The sequence below is a fragment of the Kryptolebias marmoratus genome, linkage group LG1 (genome assembly GCF_001649575.2).
Source record: "Kryptolebias marmoratus isolate JLee-2015 linkage group LG1, ASM164957v2, whole genome shotgun sequence".
Taxonomy (NCBI): Eukaryota; Metazoa; Chordata; class Actinopteri; order Cyprinodontiformes; family Rivulidae; genus Kryptolebias; species Kryptolebias marmoratus.
In genome coordinates this window covers 29,128,213-29,149,726 of record NC_051430.1, presented here as the reverse complement: position 1 = coordinate 29,149,726, position 21,514 = coordinate 29,128,213, and the positions used below count along the sequence as shown (strand labels likewise).

Genomic DNA, 21,514 nt, shown 5'->3' with positions numbered 1-21,514 from the left:
GCCGATTGATTAGGAATCATCTAGGTTTTGTACCAAAAATAAAATAAAATAAAAAATGCACGGTTTTGGTGCATTGTGATGTGAAAAAACAACAAATTCTGTCAAAACATAAAAGCAAAGTTTCGAAAAACAGCTCCTCGCGATTTGAGTTTCAACCTTCTGCTCTATAACAGCGTTATGTGTCAGTTTTCTGGTTAAAAACGACCTAAAATATCAGTTTTTATACTTTTTGGTGTCTCGTAAAATGTCGCGAGGCGCGCAGATGGAGACGTGCGCGCTCAAGGGGCCGCCGGGGACGAGCGGAAGTCGCGTTTGTTGTTCTTCCTTCTGTTTCCGAGACGTTCGGGGTCTAAACGGGTTCAACAGCCGCGTCTGCATGTCTCCGCCAGTCCCCTCAACAAAACTCCATCTACCGCCCACGAATGAAGGTAACGCCGCGTCCGGCTTTGTGTTCGCGCACAGCTCGTTTCGGGGGTTCGGTTCCGGCTCGATTCTTGTCCCCCACCTCCTCCACCTCCACCCCCGCCGTAAAAGCCCCGGTGAGCCCGGGGTGGCGCGCGCCCAGCCGCCGCCAGCAGAACAAATCCAGCGGCGTGCTCCGGAAGCGCCGCGCGGTTAACGTGGTTGCTCCTCGACGGGACGCCGCTTTAACAGTCGGTACCGCCGGTAAACACCGGACGGGCGGGTCGTTAAGGTGTGTTTATCTTGGTGTCAGGTGTGACAGCTGCGGGTCGAACCTTTCCCGAACGGGCCCGTCCTGCTGCGGGACGCGCGTCCTCACTTCAGACACTACAGCTAAGTTTGGAAACTCAGCTGCTGGAGCTTCAGCACGACCTCCATGCTGCGGTTATATAAGCTGATAATGTTGTTTAAAAACAACTTTTCAACTCTGGAGACAGTTTTAAAGTTTTAAAGGTGTTATTTGTGACAGCTCTCAGAGTCTTAAAGGCGCAAAGTAATAAAGACCAGACAACAAAAAACAACTTAAAGCCTGAAACTAAGATTTTGGGTTAAAGTGAAAAAAATGTGGCCAGATTCAAACGACCACATAAGTTTGTTTACTTATGGAAATAGTTAAAGTGACTGAAAATAGGTTAAACTTATATGAACTAGAGCTAGAAGTCCAGTAGATCAGTAGTGTGGCTTTGTTTACATTCAGTGCATACCACATTTCAGATCTACCTACAGAAATAGCTGAAGTGACCAAAAAATAGGTTAAACTTACCGGCTGTATTTGTTTGCCTATACTAACTAAAGCCAGCAATCCAGTAGATCAATGTGTGACTTTGTTTACATTAGATGCGTACCTGCATTTCAACCAGCAGGACAATAAATCATCATTTGACTTTGTTTACATTGAGTGCGTACCTGCATTTCAGACTTATGTACAGAAACAGCTGAAGTGACTGAAAATAGGTTTAATTTACCAGCCGTATTTGTTCACCTACACAGACTAGAGGCAGTAATTCAGTAGATCGGTAGTTTGACTTTGTTTACATTAAGCGTGTACCCGCATTTCAAAGGTTCATGTTAGTATATCTGTAAAAACTTCCTGAATAAAGTCCTTCAGGCTGCACAGTGTGATAAGGTTCAGGGTAATCTTTCCTTTTAATGTTTGTTTTCATGTTTCGCAGCGAGTATCTTTAAAGTGAAGTTTGTTGTTTGTTTGTTTGTTTGTTTTGCGCCCGCCTCCATGTAATTGTAGAGCGCTCCGGTGCCAGGAGGCCGCTCAGCTGACCTCTCGGAGCGTAAACAAGTTGTGTCGTTTATTTTTTATTCCCTCCAAACGTGTCCGGCGCTGCGAGGTGCTCTGAAACCCGACAACATGGCCGCCGGCGGGGGGCGGGTTTGTCACGTGCACGCTCAGAGCCGTGCGCGTTTTTATTCTGCCACCAGAACAGGTGAGATTCGTCGACGGCGCCTGAAACACGACTCCATTTTCTGCTTGAACGCTCAGGAAGGAGAAAAAAGTTCCGTCAGCAGTAATCTGAGCTCAGATTCATTAAATTAATTAAAAACAAAGAAAAAAAACACATTTATTCTTTAAATATTGAGTCAAAAGCTAAAACATGAATAAATAAATTTCTCCGGCTCTAATAGGTGAATAAATTTTTGCCAACAAACTCATAAAACACAAACAAAATAAAAAGAAATGATTTAATTTCTTTATGAAAATCAGGATTCCTAAGAAAACTAAATACAGCAATGAGACCAAAAAAATAAGAACTATTTTATACTTTAGTGAAAAATGTTGTTTTTTGGTAAAACATCAGGATTAAATGATAATAAACTGAATATTTTACAGATTTTAACTTCACCCGGAGGGTGAACTGTTTGTTTGTTTGTTTTTGTTTCGTGGTTCAGTAAACGTTTGCGGTCGATCGAAAAGTGAGTTTCGCCGTCGTTCAGATTTAGTTTAAAACGTTTTAAGAAAAATGCACGTCTTCTTCAAACTTGTCGCGGTAATTTCCTGAAACGATCATTAAACTGTGACGGAACCGGACCGTATTTAGTTTAAATGCTTGTTTTATTTTAAAAATGTTCCTTTTATGTTTGTATCTGTCTGAAAATCCTCCTTTTTATGGACATTTTTTTAACATAATTCTTTAGTTTGAGAGTAAAAGAAGCACTAATCCCCGCTCCTGTTTTGTTTCCCAGATTAACAGGCATGCCAAAGGAAAAATATGACCCTCCGGATCCCCGCAGATGTTACACCATCATGTCGGCCGAGGACGCGGCGAGCGGGAAGAAGTCTCACTGGGCGGAGCTCGAGATCTCTGGTTAGTTTTCTGTTTTTTTATTCCGAGACGCCGAGCTCGAAACTCGACACAAATGGCGAGATTTGACTCGTAGCTCTGAGCTGAAGGTTTTTACGTTTAGGTGCTTTAAAAACGAACCATTAGTTGCTTCGTAAAAGAGTGTTAAAGAAATCCACAAAGAATCTGTAATAAATCAGGAATTAAAATAAAGAAATCCTGCTGGTTTGATGAGCTGAACTCTTTAAATCCTGAACTTTATAAAATAAAAGGGGAACAAACAGAACAAGCTACTCGTCTGAAAACTCCTGCTGAACAACTCGGGTTTGTGGTTGTCCTCACCTGTTCGCTCGCTCGTCCGTTAAAAGGTGGGGCGCTCCGCCCCCCCGCCCGGGACGGGGGCGGAGCTCTGCCTCGGACGGGGAGGAGGAGCTCAGGTATCGGGGGAGCCTTGTTGGTGACTGATGACGGGATGAAGCGGGAGTTGGATCGACGGGATCCTGGAATCGGCTTCCTGCTGCTAGTGGCTCAGCTGAGGTGCTTCAGGCGTCTGATTTGGACCCCCGGGTCGGAACCAGAACAGTCCGGAGGGATCACAGATTCTCTCCTGGACCTGCTGCCAGAAACTAGACGGACGGACGTATTTATTTTATAAAACTAAACACTCAGACGTGGAAATAAACCCTCTCACATTCGTCTCGTTTGTTTGTTTGTTTGTTTGGTGGCAGGGCGGGTGAGGAGTCTGAGCAGCTCCTTGTGGACCCTGACTCACCTGACAACGCTGCACATCAATGACAACAACCTGACCCGCATCCCGCCAGACATCGCCAAGCTGCCCAACCTGGTCTACCTGAACCTGTCGTCCAATAAGCTCCGCAGCCTGCCCGCCGAACTGGGCAACATGGTTACTCTCAGGTAGAGGAGCGCCGCGGGGTTCCCGTGAAACGCCGAGCGCACTGCACTTCGAGAAAACACTGTGGCTCTGATCAGACGGGAGGCGATTTCAACAAAAAATAACATTTCTATTTGCTTTTAAAAATGCAGAGAAATCACCGAAATCATCCGAGGAACTCTTCGTTTAGCAGGAATCTGATGAACAAAGTGTCGAAATATGAACATTAAATCCCAGCTATGCAGAAATCTTGTACTTCTGCTCACATTAACCAACTACAGTCTTATTAAAGTCATTCTGTTTGTAAACTTCAGTTTGAGGGAAGAAAAGGCTGCAGTGATGTTGGTTCGAATTAGACTTCCTGTCCCAACATTAAACAGTGATCGCCCTGTTTCTAATTACCACACATTTGCTGACGTTTGTGCTCCTCTTTAACGTTTACACAAAGAAATGATTGTTGCTAATTACTTTGATATAACAGTGAAAGGTTTATTTAAATTCTTTCTGGGCGTTTAGATCAAAAACAATCCCATGAAAGGAAAAAAGAAGGTTAAAACGGCTCTAAGATTAAAAAAATATGTCCAGTTTTCCTGCAAGCAGAGTTCTTTTTGTCGATTGTTTGTCTTTCTTGTTTTATTTCTTGCAGGGAATTGCTTTTAAACAACAATCTTTTACGAGTTCTGCCTTATGAACTTGGGAGGCTCTTCCGGCTGCAAACTCTGGGGCTGAAAGGTGAGAATTCCCGCTTATTCCAGTAAATATTTCCGGATGCTTGTTGGAAAAATGAACATTTTGTGTCAGATGTTGGATTTTGAGTGAGTCGGGGAGATAAATCCTCGTCCTGTTTGTGCATTCTGCAGGAAATCCTTTGTCCCAGGACATCCTGAACATCTACCAGGAGTCCGACGGAACCAGAAAGCTTTTGAACTACATGCTCGACAATCTAGCAGGTGAGTGGATCGGCCACTTCCCGCGCGGCACTCCTTCGTGCTTCAGGAGCGTTCTGTTGCTGCAGGCGTCTCGTAACGGCTACATCGTTGTCTCTGACGCGGACAAACGAGCACTGATCCTTGTCTCGTCCTTCCCTGTCCCCAGTTCACCCAGAGCAGCTCCCCCAAAGACCGTGGATCACTCTGAAAGAACGAGACCAAATGATCCCCGCAGGTTCGTCTGTCACACCTTAAACCTCCTGGACGGAAAAGTATTCCCCCCTCCTGGTATTCTTTCTGTTTTGGGTTTTTAAATTTGACTGAAAGTAATAATGAAGTTTAATTAGGGGGAAAATGGCTTTAAAAGGTTTTAAACGGTGCGTATTAAACGTGTTCAGCAGCCAGAAGTCGTTAGTGTGGATCCGTCTCCTCCACCATCTTGGACCATCTAACCGCTGCAGCTCCTTCCTGTTCTTCTGTTCAACGGTTTTTAAATCAAACCTGAGATTCTCAGTTGGACTGAGGTCTGGGCTTTGACTGGACCACTCCAGGACCTTCGGCCGGTTCTCCTCGGACCGGTGGCGTGTTTCAGGTCCGTTGTCCTACTGGCAGGTGGACCTCCGTCCCCAGCCTCAAACTTCTGAAAGACTCGAACGGGTTTACATCAAGAATTTCTCTGTATTTTGCTCCGTCCATCTTTCCTTCAACTTTGATCAATTTCACACTCCCCTGCTGATTTAAACACACACCCCTCTGCTGCATGATACTGCCCCACCGTGCTTCACTGTAGGGATGATGAGACGGTCTCAGAGTTTGAGTTCATCTGACCACAGCAGCTTCTTCCACAGAGAAAAACTCCAAAGAATCCAGTTTTTTTAATTTCTTTTTCCTGCTGCTCCTCCATGAAGCTCAGCTCTGTGCAGCCGGTCGTGTTCCTGTGGACGGATCCTCTCATCTCTGCAGAAGATCTGCAGCTCCATCAGGGTTCTCTTTGTCCTCCTGGATGTTTCTCTGATTAATGCCCTCCGTACCTGGTCTGTACGTTTTGGTGGACCAGCCTTGGCTCCATCTTTCTATTTCCTAATATTAGATTTATCGGACCTCTACAGGATCTTTTTCTGTACTCCACAGCTTTGTCTCTGACTTCCTGATGTCTCCTGGTGGACTTCAGACATGTTGAACTGGTTCATCAGAACAGGTGTAAACTGAAGTCATCTGAGATTTGGATTGCTCACAATACGCATCCTCCAAAAGAAAGGGGCTGAATATTTTTGCACGTAACCAGTTTTCAGTTGTACGTTTTTCTCAATCATTTGAAAGAAGTATATTTTTTCCCCATTTAACGTCCATTAAACGTCCACATTGAAGGCAGCGTAATAGAAAGAATACCAGGGGGGTGAATGCTGAGTCACTTTACTAAAATTATACTTTAATCACAAAAACTGTTTGAGTTATAAGAACATACCTGGACCTCTGCGTGTCACTAAGGTTTAGATTCATAGTTCAGGCTTCCTGTTATTTATTTAACTCGTCTTCTTCCTTTTTTGCGTCCCTCCTGCAGCTGTTTTCACAGTCATGTGTTATAACGTGCTGTGTGATAAGTATGCCACGCGGCAGCTCTACGGCTACTGCCCATCCTGGGCGCTGAACTGGGAGTACCGCAAGAAGGGTATCATGGAGGAAATCACCAGCTGCGACGCCGACATCATCAACCTGCAGGTAAAGCTGCAGACGATGCGCCACAGACGATGCGCCACAGACGATGCGCCATAGACGATGCGCCATAGACGATGCGCCATAGACGATGCGCCGCAGACGATGCTGAGACAAACAGATGCAGACAGAATTAAGAGACCGGCTGGTGTTCTGTTTGTCTACAGGAGGTGGAGACCGAGCAGTACTACACGTTGTTTCTGGAAACACTAAAGGACCGCGGTTATGACGGCTATTTTTGTCCCAAATCTCGTGCCAAACTGGTCTCTGAACAGGAGAGGAAACACGTGGATGGCTGTGCGATCTTCTTCAAGACAGAAAAGTGAGCTTTAGAGCTTCAGCTGTCAGCATTTCACAAAAGTACGAGCCCCCGTGACGATTTACGCTGCTTTGTTCGACGTGTCTGCAGGTTTACTCTGGTTCAGAAACACACTGTGGAGTTCAATCAGGTGGCCATGGCCAACTCTGAGGGGTCAGAGGTCATGCTGAACAGAGTGATGACCAAAGACAACATTGGAGTGGCGGTTCTGCTGGAGGTCAATAAGGACTTGTTCTCCAGTGGTAAGAGCAGACAAGATCACTCCTCGAATTAACCATAAATGAAGAGAGCGTCCAGCTTCTTCTTTGTGACCTCGAGGATTCTCACGTTGTGTGTTTGTTGTAAGAAACAAACCGGTGGAAAAATGTTTCTTTTTTTGTTGTGAGACATGAAACCCCCTCAGGAGAGGCAGCTGATCCTTGTGGCTAACGCTCACATGCACTGGGACCCTGAGTACTCGGACGTGAAGCTGATCCAGACCATGATGTTCCTGTCGGAGCTGAAGAGCATCGCTGAGAGAGCCTTGAGCTCTGTGGCCACAGACTCGCCGACCTCCGACCCCTCGTCCATCCCTATCGTCCTGTGCGCCGACCTCAACTCGCTGCCTGATTCCGGTAGGACCCGCCTGGCGGTCAGGAGCTTCGTCTCGGCTTGTTGTTGTGAGTTTTTTTAAGAGTAAAGCCTTTCTGTGCTCGTTATCCAGGTGTGGTGGAGTACCTGAGCAACGGAGGAGTGGCTGAAAACCACAAGGACTTCAGGGAGCTGCGCTACAACGAATGCCTGACCAACTTCAGCTGCAATGGCAAGAACGGCACCTCAGACGGGAGCATCACACACAGCTTCCAGCTGAAGAGCGCCTACGACAGCAACCTGATGCCTTACACCAACTACACGTACGACTTCAAGGTCAGAGTCTGATGTTTGTTCATCTCATTTTCTATGTTTGGAGGAACGCTCTTTGATAACAGGGATGTTGAATAAATTAAAGGCCTCCCAGAGTTTTAGACTGAAATCGTGTTAGTTTGAGAAATGGCGGCTGCGTGGCGTTCTGCTCAAACCTTGACATGAATCTCTCACGCAGCCTGATGCTGGATCCGGACACGTGTCACTGAGGACCGTCAGGAACGAGCTTCTCTCAGGTGGAAGTTGTAGACGAACGTCTAACTTCATTAAAACCTCGTGGTTCTGGAGAATATTTTGCTAACAGACGCTGCAGCGGCTTTAAGCACGGATCTTAAACAATGAGTAGAACTCTGGTTATGTGTTGGAGATGACTCTCAGCTACTACCACTCCAAATATTAGCAGTAAATTTGACTTATTTTATCACTTTTTGTTTCCTTACAGACCATAACTAAATGAAGCCACAGCTGTGCAGCCTGAAAGTTACACAGTTATTAGTTTGTGATGTTTTTTCCTCCTCTGACTCGTGAAGGTTCTGCTCAGAATCTGGGTCTGAAACCCGTTCAGGCGCCTCTCCCGTGTGAACCAGCAGGGGGCGCTCAGGTTTTGCTCAGAGTGTAAAGCGACGGTGCTTCTGTGTCCGCAGGGTGTCATCGACTACATCTTCTTCACCAAGACGCACATGAGCGTCCTCGGCGTCATGGGGCCGCTCGAAAGCCAGTGGCTGACGGACAACAACATCACCGGCTGCCCCCACCCGCACATCCCCTCGGACCACTTCTCCCTGCTGGCCCAGCTGGAGCTGCACCCTCCCCCGCCCCACCCGCTGAACCCCCTCAACGGGCTGCACCTGCCGGTCCACAGGTAGTGCAGCCTGAGAGCCCCGCCTACCCCCTCTAACTCCGCCTCCCCGGCTTTTAAACACTACCCCAGCTTTCCACCGGACCCTGTACAGCTCATCGTTTAACCCTCACTCACCGAAGGGAGTGAAGTATTCGCCCCGTTTGTTCGTATTTTTGCACACTGAATGTTTCTCTTAGTTTTTTATTTCCCCCCCTTTTCTTTTTCAAAAAAGCTCAATACCAAAATGTTGGGGTGAAATTGTTAATCTCCAAAGTCAAACTTTAGTTTTTTTGCCTTAATTGTGACAACGACATCAAACTGATAACATCGACTGTTTTAGGAGAAACGTTCCATCAGTTCAGCTTCTTTTCTACGTCGCACATTTCTGAGAGAAATCATTTAAATAGTTCTGACACGAGATATAATTGCTGCACCACAACATTGTACGTTGTGCTGAAATCACTGTTTGTAAAACTTCCAGTAATCTAAAACCACGGGTCACACTACCAACAGCTGAAGCTATGAATGTTATAACCGGGATGTTTTTGGTCTGTGGCCAAAAACAAAAAAAAACACCAAAAAATCGCTGAAACACGGGGGAGAGGCTGAGAGTTTTTAAGGGTAAAAGTTCTTGTTTTTAAAAGTAGCAGAACATGAAACTATTAATACCAGATGAAATAAAGATAATGCTTTATTTGGGGGGTTTTGCAGTTGTAATTCGTGTCTGTTTCTGGATTGTTTTTACCTCTTTCTTTGGGTTGATCCGTCGTTTCACCGGAGCGCTGCCTCGCAGAGCTGCACGAACTCCGATGAGTCGCCTTTTATCGCCTCGTTTAGACAGGAATATTTGTTTCCTTCGACACGGGGCTGTACCTCGCTGTTCCTACCGCGCCGTGCTTTACCCGTGTGAGTTTCCTGCAGCTTTGCGATCCAGCAAAATAAAAAATAAAAAAAAAATTAGTGCGCAAAATTCCACATTTAACCAAATCAGTAAATTAACCCCTTTTTCTTCTCGACTTGCTCAGACATAAAGTATGTTTTACGATAATTACAGGTCCTGTTTTTATCATCCGACTGGCCAAAGAACAACAATCTGTTTGTAATTAGGTGTTTACTTACCAAAGACATAAATAGTTCTATTATAAAAGTCCCCTGTGGAGTCTAAATCAATATATTTGCTTCAGATGATCAGCCCTTTATGTAAATTATACCTCAGGGCTTCGCAGTACCTCACGCTAAACACTCTGCGTCACGTTGTTCGAATAAACGGGAAGCTGTTGTTTTGACAATTCTTCATAAGCACAAGTAATGTATTTTAGGGCGTGTGTTGTATAAATGTCACATCTCGGTGCTTTTTTTAATAAATGCACCGATGCACTTCTGCTTCTTTGCCAAAAGAAAGCCAACAAAAAGTCACCCGGGGTCTGAAGGTTTGTTGAATCAGAGGCTTTCACAACCTAAAGTTTTCTAGGATTTGCACAATCGTGAGCTGAGCAGATTAAAAAAACGCAGCGGTGTCTGTTCTGCTGAAAGGAGAAATCTGATCCCAGTTTTTGCTGGATGTGATTAAAAGTAGAGGCTGAAATAATAAATTAAATTATATTTCTTGTTCGTTTTGGAGCTGTGACGGATTTACAAAAAGTTTGTCCCGTTTCACCGAGGCACGAGTCAAACCTAGCAGAAGCCTGATTTAAACCCGGATTAATCTGCTTTGTTAGTGTAGTTTTGAACCTCTTCTCTGTACGTTATTTAAAGAGAAAATCCATCTTTCTGGACGGGCGGTTGTGAGGCGTATACTTCACTCCTGAACTAACCTCACAGCTTCAAACTGATGATGAGGGAGTGCACCACTCCCTATAAATAAATCAATCAGTAAACGAGGAGCAAATATTTATTTTCCCTCACAAATCAAAGATGTTCTCGGTGTTGCACATGTCGACAGATCCTCCTGTTGAGACTAAAACGTCACTTTGTTTTTCGATTGGTACTTTGTACGATTCAGGTTATTTTTGTTTGTTTTATTTTTTTTGAGGAAAAGCTGTTTGTTTTGATGGTTTTTATTCCTCCGCTGCACATTAAAGTGTCGTCTCTCGTTTTTTTTAATAACCCCGAGATGACGTCTAATCTAAGTGTTTCTGCTTCATCCCCTCCTCATCCTCTTCAGCTGTGACATCCGAACGTATCGCAGCTGCAGGCGGGAGTTTCCGCACACCACGTGGGGCCGAATGTCGTGTTCGTTTTGAGCTTTTAATGGTTCGTTTGAGATGTTATTTTCACGGGGTAGAATCATAAGACGGTGTGCAGCTTGAGTGATTTTTAAAAAACAAGAATTGTGGGCCACGAGTTGATTGTCTCCAGTCCACACAGGCACAGATATATCCATACACCCCTGGTAACAGTTGGTCAAATGTCTCTCAGGAGGCTGCGCCTGGACCTCAGGCTTTCTGTCTCCATCAACAAGGTTCTGGCAGATATTTGACTCTTCTTGGCAGAATCGATAGAGTTCGTGTCACAGACCGGCCATTTATTTACACGTTTCTGACAGAGCTGAGGTCAGGACGGCTGCTCCAGGAGCTTAATGTTAGCCTGATTTATCCAATCAGAAACCAGCTGATGTGTGTTTGGGATCACTGTCCTGTTGGACCCATCTGTGTCCAAGTTTCAACCATTGAGCTGCTGATTCGAGGTGATGTCGAAGAGTTATTCCATCCACTTTGTGCAGCATGATGCTACCACCACCATGCTTGACAGTTGGTATGGAGCTCTTAGGTTTGACTCCTCCAAACATAACCCAGTCTTTGTCTCGTCCGACCCAAGGACATTTCTCCAGGAGACGTTTGTCTCGTCCACTACATGTCAGTCAAGCTTCTGGGGGCGGAGCTTCTTCTTCTCAGTCCATGTTGGCGTAAAAACTGTCTTCAGTGGGGACAGGGACGCCTGGTGTTCCAGTAGTTTCCAGCTCATGGCAGGAACTGGAAACTTCCTGAACATCCGAACCAACTTTCTTTTGTTTGAGGCGAACGGAGGAGCGCTGGAAGAGTCAGAGCTGGAGGTGCTGAGGTTCTCCTTGGGAGGGACGAGGATAGACAGGATTAGGAATGAGGACCTCAGAGGTCCAGCACAGGTTGAAGGAATGGAAGATAAATTTAGAGAGGCCAGACTGAGATGGTTGGGACATGTGCAGAGGAGGGACAGAAGGATGTTGGAGACAAAGAGGACAGATATGGATGCAGTTAGAGAGGACATGGAGGGAGTTGGAGTGAGGACAGAGGACCTGAAGAAGAAGATATCCGTGTCTTGGTGTCAAAGAGAATCACTAAGAAGAAGTGAATGTAGGGGTAGATTTAAAAATCCACAAGAAAGTCCAGCATTTTTTAAAAAATATAAATCATTCCACTCTGGGAAAAACAAAACCCGGTTCCAGTGGATCTTTAAAAGCTCGAAGCGAACACAACTCTCAGGCCCACCATGAACTGACGGGAGGTTTCCACCCCAGCTGATCCTTTTTCCTCTTGTTTATCTAACCCTGGAACAACGTGCCTCGTTTGTACAGTTTCTCCAACAGCAGCACTGCCCATGAGACTCAGATGCTCAGAGACAAACCCAGCACTCTCACCCTGTCTTCGGTTTTCACGCCACTGATCCGACCGCCGTTTGGTTTCACCGTCACAGATCGGTTCTTTTATATCCTCGTGATGAGATGTTTTGAAGCCATCGCAGCTATCACTGCATTCAGCTTCTGAATGTGAAGCTCGTGTTTCCGCCGATGGTTTGGTTTTATTTTTCTTCCTTCGTTGGTTTAGACATTCTAACGTTGTCTCTGACTCCTTGGAGCTCTTTAGTCTTGGTTGGCCAATAAAAGTCCCTGGAAATAATGAGGCTTTTCCAGCAAAACGGACAAAGAGTTTGTTTTTTCTTGTTGTCTCTGTTACTGAACTTATTGTGCTGCAAAAAAATGTTTTCTTCACAGTGTAATAATCTGTACAAGAGGGGAAGAAATGCACAATTTGAACATTTAAACATGTTTTAATTACTACTATGCAGTTAAATGAAGCGGTAATTCATTTTTAAATGAAATAAAATCAGAACATCACATTGAATTGAAGAAATGTGGAACATTAAAGGAAGAATAAAGAAACTGAGGGCTGTTATTTCTGGATGATTTGAACAATAAAGGTATTTTCAGAATATATATATATATATATTAAAAAAAAGTAAAGTTTTTGACTTTCAGCATCAGTTTCATGTTGTGGATCTTTATAATCATCAGCAAACATGCTTCATTATTTTTGAAAAGCTGCTTTTAAATTTCTTGCATTTCTTGTTTCTGAGACGTTTCCAGGAACTTTCAGGAAGTTTTAGTTGGATGAAAAACTTACATTTGTGTGACGAAGAGTCCCTAAAACCGAACGACGAAGGAAACTTAAACATGTGACAGATTTCACAACTAAATGTATCAAATGCGTGTTGCTGTTTTTGTTTTGCTGAGTAAAGAAGTCGAGTGGACCCACCCAGTGAGTAACTTTGAGGTGGTGTCCATTTTTTATTTCCACAAGCTTTTAAGTGGAACTTCGTAAACTTAAAACCAAACCCTGGTTTTGATCAATTGGTAAATCAAAAACTCTTACATTTGCATTTAAAACAAATGAAGCATTTAGAAAAAGAAAAGGGTCCCATCGTTCTGAGTTGATTAAGGACAGTTCAGGAGGTTCGACCCAAAAAATACCCAAAAACCCTGAAAAAATAAAATAAACCCGTAAAGAACTGTCTTATTGAACCTGTAAAGTTTCTGTGACGTTTAAAACAGTTCAGGTTCAAACTCAGTGATGGAAGCTTCAAACAGGAGAATGAAAGTAGCGTCATCGTTGAAGGAATGCATATCGCCCGCTGCCTTTCATGACAAAGTTTCACTGTTCTTGGAGTGAAGATTTTTGCTCCTTATCTGTAAGATTTACTGAGTTACAGCTAAACCTTTAGCTGCATGTTGATCTCAGATAATCTAAAACTGGGAGGTCGGCTGATTTTTTTACTGTTTTGAGTTTTTGCGAGCAAACGACGAACGAGCCGCTGATATTTGAACATCACGTCTTGTTGTCGTGTTTTCAGCTTGTGAAGCTATACTTTAGGCCACACACATTATTCCACCCCCCCCCCCATCAGCCTGATTCGTACCCACTTCAGCAGCCAGCCCCAGGATTAGGATTTAATCTACTGGAGTAGAGTTTTTAAATGAAAATATGCAGATTTTTAATGATATAACGTGATTTTAGACACCTGCAACAACTCTGTGACTCCTTTAAGAGGAAAAAGTTTTCAACATTTTAAAAATTCAAGCTTCTGAGGCTCCAAAAGTTAATCAAACTAGCGGTTCATGAGATATGTAGCTGACAGGCAAACCAACAAACATAAGCTTTTGGACGATCTCCCGTCTTCCACAGGAGTAACTGGTTTCACGGAGAGAGTCAGGATTAAACTTTCATCATGAGGCTTTTAGACTACAACTAAACTGGAGTTTTAAAGAGAAATAATGAAGCTGATTTTCAGAAATGTCCTTCAAGTGATGAATCTGTTTAAACGAACCCATGAAAGTTGGATTTGTCAGAATTTCTGCCACGTTTGAATCAAAACTTCATCAGATCTCGTCTCCCCATCCCTTCCAGGCAATAAAAAGTCATTTTCCATCATTTGTTTGTTTCGTTTCAACTTTATTTTATTCTTTAAAGCAGAACAGTAGAATTCACAGCACCAACCAAACTCATGATCAACAGCAGGAGCTTATTCATCCGTTCACATTGGAGGTTTTTAGCATCACGATGATTTCAACAAGTTCCTACACAACATTTCAAATATTAAGACATAAAAGTTCTTTAAAGACACTAAAAATACTGATTTAAAAAAGGTCAACAGGAATGCCTCCAACTCGATCAGAAGTTTGTAGAAATGGCTGCTGGGTGACTCGTTGAGTCGGTCTCCTTCATCCTGAAATTAAAACAAAAATCAGAGACTGGAGTGAAAACGGCGCTTACTGCTGATGATACGCCTTAAATCTGATGTAAAACAACTATTTTGTGCATTCAGCTGCTGTTTCTATTGATGGAAGAAATTAAAGGTTTTTACTCGTCAAATGACTTCAGGAGTTCTGGGAGCCATTTTGCTTTTGGATTGACACAAATTGGGCCGCCATTCTTCCTGTAGATGCTGTGGAAGAAGAGAAAAATATACAAATTTAACATTTTAAAACCACAAACTGACAGTAAACCTAAAGTTATTCAGAGTCGCCCAGGGTTCATTTTGTCCTGGAGGTTTGTTCGTTTTAGCTCTCTAACTTTACTTTCTCATGTCACCTGTGCAGAGGTATAAAAGCTTTTTTTATACGTACATTATTTCGACCCTGCGGCACCGTCCAGACGGAGGCGTCACCGTGATGTTCGCTACAACGCCTGGACGAACAGGACGAAGGACCAGAGACGATCTGCAGAGACATCCGATCTTTGCGGCTGTGAAGAAAAAACATTTTCAGTCCATGATGATCACCCATCGTTCACTTCAGATATCAGAGTGCAGGTGTAAATGTGATCCTCACCGTGCAGCTCAGTGATGAAGCAGCAGAGAGTCAGAGCAGCCAGCAGGACCACAGGTTTCTTCATCTTCCTCTTCTTGTTTCGAGCGTTCGATGCCGGCGGAGATGACAGAGTGATGTGTGAGTGAATGAAGCGGAGTCTGGCTTTATGAAGCCGCAACTCAGGAAGTCTGCGTCGGAAACTTTCTTCCTTTGCTTCCTGTCCCAGCGCCGTGAAAAAAAAAAAATGCAAATGTTGCGGCTTCTTGATGTTTTATGGGGGTTTCTTGAAAACGAAATTAACTTTGGGTTTTCATCTCTGCGTCTATTTTTGTTTTTTTGGTTTAATTTGCAAACAAAATGTTGAAACATGTTAGTGAAAACCTGTTTCTGACCCCGCGGAGGTGGATGTAATGTAATAAGTCAGCTAAATGCGCTGACATGAACTGCAACATTTATTAAACTCTGTTAGTGCCAGCGGCACGTGTTGGGGATGACACTCAGCTACTACCGCAGGAAATAAGAGTAAAGTTTGTATCCACAGTTGTGTGAACAGGTTCAATGAAACAAGAAGGTGAATCAGACCTCCAGGTGTTTCGACAGCTTAAAAAAATGAGTTTTTTTTTTATAAATCTGGCAAAGATAAAAGCTGCTGTGGTGAGATCATCTTCTCTGCTAAGTAAAGTATTCAATATGTGGTCAGAAAATGGGTTTTCATTCAGAAAAAAAAAAGTAGCAGAGTTTAAAATAAATCTGCAGTCACAGCAGGCAAGTCCTAAATGGACAGTAGAAGTTTGCGCCATGACAGGAAAAGTATAATTACAGCAGATTGGGTTGAGCTGAGCTCGAATCAGGAACAAGAAATACTTGGTAAGATCCTGCAGAGTACCAGCAGCCGTGTAACCACTTCCTGTTCTGGTAAGTAATTAATTGAGCTAAAACTGACCCTCTCTCCCTTCCTTCCCACATATGAAAATCTGATGCGTATCCCCGTTTTATATTTAGATAAGATGATCGATATGAAAGCCTTCTGGGACTGAGCCGGGAACCCCCGAGCGAGAGCGGGAACGAGAACGGGCTTTTTCTGCTGGTTCCGGAAAATAAAAAATCCCAGAAAAGTTTAAGGTTGGATTTTACCAGAACGTGTTCCTCAGATACAACACTTCAGTGTCATGGAGGGCGGGCGATCATGTAACTGCAAAATGTCTCAAGAACCGCTGGTAACTTTGATTCAAGATGGCTGCTACAGAGAGGAGTGGTAGTAGCTGAGGGTCATCCTTGTCTCACGTTAGGAGCGCCAACAGATCGCATCAGATCCTTCTGTAAACGGGCGACAGGCATTCCTTCAAGTCATGCTGCTTTTTTTTATTAAAAGACTGACGACAGAAAAAGGGTGATACTTTTAAACCCGTTAAAGAGCTAAAACACTGAAATTATTTCATATCAACGTAACTGAATTTGTTTAATAAAATTTTTTTATATACAATATAAATGAGAGAAAACTGTCAGTGAAATCAAAATCCAGAGCATGAATTCCCTCAGACAACAACCTGTGTCCACAGGTAGGTTTTCACAAAGGGTTCACCTGTCACCTTGACCTTTGACCCTGTTACTTTGAAATCAATAGAGATCATCCCTGACTCATGAGGCATCCAACTGTGCAGTTTGACATTCCAACGTTACACAGTTGCAGAGTTAGAGCTCAGACAAGGTTTTCACAAAAGGGTCAACTGTGATCTTGACCTTGGACCCCATGACCTTGAAATCAATAGGGATCACCTGTCTGGCTGTGCAGTTTGACATTACTTTGTTAAAAGGGTTTATCAATTAGAGCTCGGACAAGAAATTATCAGACACATGAACGGACGTCACCAGAACATAATACAACGCAAAATAATATTTTAGAAAAATATTTTCTTATTTTTTCTTAAAATACACAAAAAAGAAGTAACTTTTTATAGATTCTTACGGGTAAAGCTGACAACAATGTCACAGTTAATACTACAACTGGCAAACACTTATACAATCAGGACATTCTGTGTGTTTGTTTGCTTCTTTTCTTCCATTAAAACCTAAATAAAAGTTTAATTTTGTGCTGATGAAGCAGAATCAAGTTTTACATTTCAGCATTCATAAAGACGAGGGCAAAAGGAAATACCACAGTTGGCAACAGGTTTTTTTTTTTCCTGAGTCATTCTCACCTGCGTGCCTTTGCATAAAAACGATACTTCACACCCACTTAGTTATAAACAGAAAACTTTCTGAAGAAAGCAGAAAATGTGTGAAAGCTGAATCAGTGTTTATACAGAAAATCCTGCAGATTTTCTGTTGAAGTGATTGTGGAGCAAAAACGCTGCTCAGTTCAGCAATTGGCTGCGCCATCTTGAATCATTCGGACATCCAGGGATTGTTTACAGTCTTGTTAAAATTCATCCAGTGGTTCATAAAAAACAAACACACAAAGAGGCAAATACAGAACAGAAAATGAAACTTAAGGAGTAAAATTACAGATGTTACCCAACTGAGTGAGTAATCATAAACCAGTCAGCCAATAAGACCCCTGAACTCTCTGGTTTGGGTTGTTTTCCTCCTGTAATCAAATCAAAACTGTTTCTATAAAGGAGCGAAAACCACAGTTATTGTTCTGCACTGAAGCACAAAAGTTTCCTTAAAATGAGTAAATACAGATCAAACCACAGCTTCACATGAAGCTGAAAGTTTTATAAGACTGCAGAAATTAAACGGTCCTTCTCTTAATTAAACTGATGTTTTTGTGTAACTCTCCTCCTATAGGCCAATGTTTTTAGTTCTTTTAATCTAGATTTAGTATATTCCACCCAACTTTACAAACAGTAACAAGAAAACCACTCAGAGAGCGCAAACCTGAGCGCCAGCATCATGATCCGGATCACCATCTGAACTTATTCAATGTTGTTGTTTTTTTTATGACAACCCCAACAATTCTTTAACATTTCCTCCAAATCTGCTCATTTTTAGTTTTTATGTGATCTTACCAACAACACTGAAAACAGAACCTCCTCTGCAGAGGTAACAAAGGGGTCACCTGTGACCTTTCACCCCGCCAACTTGAAATCAACAGTGATCACCCTTGACCCATGAGGTGTCCAGCTGTTAGAGCACAGGCCGCTCTGTTACCTTGACCTTTGAGTTCGACCTTTGACCGGATCAGCACTAAAATCTAACCTCCTGTTCCTCGCACCGTATTTGACGTTTCCTGAAAATTTCACGACAATCCATTTATAACTTTTTGAATAATCTTATACACAAACAGACACACACTACTGAAACCATAACCTGTTGGAGGTAATTAGCCAAAAGAAAATATGACAACCAGTATCTAAACTAATTTTAAAAAAAGGAATTAAAACCAATGAACTGGAATGTTTTGGTCCAATATCTTCTGTTTAAAGCCGTCTGTCTACAAACAAAACCTTACACAATGTAAGAATCTTTGTTTTACTTCTCCATTTCAGGATAAGATGAAACTTTCTTTTTCAGAGAGTTGTGTTGCCGCAGAATCAAAAGCAAAGCCAAAGGTTTTTGCAGAAAAAAGGCATATCTGCAGACACTTCTTCACAGGCAGGCCAGGCGCAACCAAATGAGCCGACTTTGCATTTTATTACCGGCACTTTTAGCGTACCGTACCGTCCTCAAGTGAAAGCCATCTGCTTGCCACCAAAGGAAACCACCACATTTAAATTTCCCGACTTTCGGCAGCAGAAAACGTCTGCCCACAGATACTGCTGAGCAAACACTGATCTAAAAAAAAAAGAAGAAAAGTCTGTTTATGTCAGCAGGTTTTAAAACCTGTTAAAAGCCTGAAACCTGCGCTTTGTTCGAGCTGACCTACATTAATAATCAATTTAATCTTTTTTAATTGGAGCACAATCACAAGAAAAGTAATAAAAGTTTAATTTTATTTAAAAATTACAGCGTTGGATCGTATGGTGTTCCACCAGGAGCCAACTGAGGACCTCATAGGTTGGCAGTGAGATTTTAAGTTTATGTTTAGTTCACGTTGCTAAATGTTATAAAAAGTAGACAATTCAGCTGATAATTCTAGTTTATTAGGTCATATTTATAAATATTGATGCTAATGTAATTCTGGACCATTAAGGAGATCTTTTGACTGGTAAAATTAAAAATAAATATTTATATTTCATTGAGTCGTGTCGCTTCAAGTCATAAACTCTGTGGGACGACATTTCTCTCAAAACGACAAACATTTCCTCACTTTCTGCAGTGCTTCCCTTTGACATCTGCTCGGAAAACATCCCGCGGCCCCAAATGTCCAGGTCCAAAAATCCCACTGATGATAAATAATAATTACAAAACTGGTAAAATCTGCCTGTCTTAATTTCTGAAGTGGACTCCAGTAGATTAAATCGTAAACAAAGAGGCGACTGCAAAGGTGGGTTCGAAGCAGGGTACGATAGTTTTACCTGAAAACAGGCCGCGATTTATAGAAACTGGCTGCAGAACGCACCGACACGGCTGTCTGGTCTCTTGGCCTCAGCCACTCAGGATTAAGTGAAACTGCAACAGAAAATTTACAGATTTTGTTGCAATTCTGAGTCACCAACTAGTTTCTAGGAGTCACAGTCCAGTGAGATACAACCTTAAGGCAGCGGTGTCCAATCCTAGTCCCCTGAGGACCAATGTCCTGCATGTTTTAGACGTTTCTCTGCTTCATCAAACCTGGTTTGAATCGATGTGTGATTAACAGGTTTCTGTAAAACTTGGAAGATGTGGTGAAGAGGAAATCCAACCACTGAATCGGGTGTGTTGGAGCAGGACATGCAGGACAGGGACCTTTGAAGACCAGGGACACACGATGACGTAAACAACGAAATGAAACTGCGTTATATGTCCAACACTGAAATACAGCTTCATGGTTGTTCCATTTCTTGCTGTTTCCTTTGTTCATTTCTTGAAAACAACAAGCCTCTGTATATTTACGCTGAAAGAGAAAATCTCTGCATGAAAAACAAACTGAGATGCTCCTTTTACTTTCCACACGGAAACTAACAAGTTTGCTGCTTCTCTTGAAACTTTTAGTCATTCCCTGAAACACCGCTCGTCTATCTCTTACTGCAAGTTACAGTCGCTTCAATGTGTTAACAAGTAGGTTTCTCGACTGATGAAATACAAGAAGGTGTTGATGCTTTAAATGCCATAAAAATTCAGGCTTGCCAAGGGAGAAACGGTGAAATCGTCACGAAAACGAGGTGTTAACCACAAGACTGCTCTGCATCAGCAAAGGATGATGGTGTTAGATTTAGTCTTAAAGGAAGCTCAAGCAGAACTAATTGTTAGGTCCTGGAATTTTATTATTACTAACCAAAGTTTAGGTGACAAATATTTGTGAATGCTGATTCAGCAATCAAATTGTTTTACAGTTTTTTTTGCCATCTAAGTAACTACTAATGCAAACTTTGTGCTATTTTAGTCTCAATCAAGTTTAGATTTTATCACTCATTCAGATATTGCCTTGAGGTTTGTTATTGTCACACAGAAAAAGATAAGATATTCTAACAATTATAAGCTCTGTGTCCATTTTAAAGTTTATTTCTGGAGCTGAGGACAAAACTGAAATATTTTTTGGCCTGTTTAAATTCACCAAACCCAACAGGTTTTTAAAAAGGGGGCCTTAATAATCCCATATTTTTGTTTTTTATTTTATTTTTTGGAATCATTTTGACAGGATACCAGAGATACATTCAGAAGTATAATTTTAAGCAGCATTGTATTTGTTTTGTTCATGTTTGGCAAACTTAACTTGGATATATAAGCCCAGTTGTTCAATGATTTACAGCCTTGTATAGCTCTAATTAAACCTCAGAATATAAATTTTAAACTTGCATAGAATTTACGAATCTGGCTGCATTAGTTTAATAAATATTCCACTGATTTTCAAGTGAAACTGTAAAAACAACCCCTGATGGGTTTTTTGTTCCATAAAGATTGGTGGATAATTGTTTAAACTAGAGCAAAAACTACTTAAAGATAACAAGATATGCTATTGTACATACTTATTTACAATATTCTAAGCAGTAAAGAAAACTCTGTGATTAAATGTCATATTAACAATAAATAAAACTCACCTTTTCTGCCTGAAAGATGGACAATCCTGGACGTTAGCAGCAGCTAATCCATGCTAACGATAATAAAACATGAAACTATTTCTGGTTATTTTTAAATTTACAGCTAGTTATCGCTGTCGGGAAACGTAAGCCTGAACCACAAATATATTAAGAAATGAAAACTCATATTTGTATTCTCAGCAGCACAGTTTGGGTCATCTAAAACTATCAAAGTTGTTGTATTTCAGACAGCTAAGATGGCGCCGGAACGTTAACCGTTACTAACGGCCGTTAGCCGGGGCAGCTAACCACAACACAGCTTTAAAAATCAAATTTGACAAGGAAGAAATGCTTAAAGTCATCATGAAAACGAGGTGTGAAACTCAAGACTGCTCTGTGTCAGCAAAGAGTGATGGTGTTAGATTTAGATTTAAAAAAAAAAAAACCTACAGCAAAACAAATTTTTACTTCCTGTAATTTAATCATTTCCTAACAAGG

The 21,514-nt window shown here is 42.2% G+C and overlaps 2 protein-coding genes across 2 annotated transcripts; one reads left to right on the top strand and one right to left on the bottom strand.

Annotated features, from left to right (window-relative positions):
- Positions 1 to 299: 299 nt before the first annotated feature.
- On the top strand, positions 300 to 12,586 carry cnot6l (CCR4-NOT transcription complex, subunit 6-like). The gene is made up of 12 exons (XM_017427868.3): positions 300 to 428; positions 2,659 to 2,780; positions 3,485 to 3,671; positions 4,295 to 4,380; positions 4,509 to 4,598; positions 4,744 to 4,812; positions 6,139 to 6,296; positions 6,458 to 6,612; positions 6,700 to 6,851; positions 6,996 to 7,223; positions 7,313 to 7,515; positions 8,157 to 12,586. Exons 2-12 carry the CDS (start codon positions 2,669 to 2,671, stop codon positions 8,376 to 8,378), a joined length of 1,662 nt encoding a protein of 553 aa, XP_017283357.1. The 5' UTR covers positions 300 to 428; positions 2,659 to 2,668; the 3' UTR covers positions 8,379 to 12,586.
- Positions 12,587 to 14,047: 1,461 nt separating this feature from the next.
- On the bottom strand, positions 14,048 to 21,287 carry LOC108242783 (C-X-C motif chemokine 13). Its single transcript, XM_017427812.3, has 5 exons — positions 21,038 to 21,287; positions 14,937 to 15,132; positions 14,733 to 14,850; positions 14,471 to 14,551; positions 14,048 to 14,332 (listed from the first exon to the last, which is right to left on the bottom strand). Exons 2-5 carry the CDS (start codon positions 14,998 to 15,000, stop codon positions 14,278 to 14,280), a joined length of 318 nt encoding a protein of 105 aa, XP_017283301.1. The 5' UTR covers positions 15,001 to 15,132; positions 21,038 to 21,287; the 3' UTR covers positions 14,048 to 14,277.
- Positions 21,288 to 21,514: the final 227 nt, after the last annotated feature.

Excerpts from the sequence above, each read along its gene's own strand:
- cnot6l (XM_017427868.3), top strand. The coding sequence starts at position 2,669 with ATGCCAAAGGAAAAATATGACCCTCCGGATCCCCGCAGATGTTACACC. Across the intron at positions 4,381-4,508 it reads GCAAACTCTGGGGCTGAAAG|GAAATCCTTTGTCCCAGGAC; the intron begins GTGAGAATTCCC and ends TGCATTCTGCAG. Across the intron at positions 6,852-6,995 it reads TAAGGACTTGTTCTCCAGTG|ACATGAAACCCCCTCAGGAG; the intron begins GTAAGAGCAGAC and ends TTTTGTTGTGAG.
- LOC108242783 (XM_017427812.3), bottom strand. The coding sequence starts at position 15,000 with ATGAAGAAACCTGTGGTCCTGCTGGCTGCTCTGACTCTCTGCTGCTTC. Across the intron at positions 14,552-14,732 it reads TGCCGCAGGGTCGAAATAAT|CATCTACAGGAAGAATGGCG; the intron begins GTACGTATAAAA and ends CTTCTTCCACAG. Across the intron at positions 14,333-14,470 it reads CTCCTGAAGTCATTTGACGA|GATGAAGGAGACCGACTCAA; the intron begins GTAAAAACCTTT and ends TTTTAATTTCAG.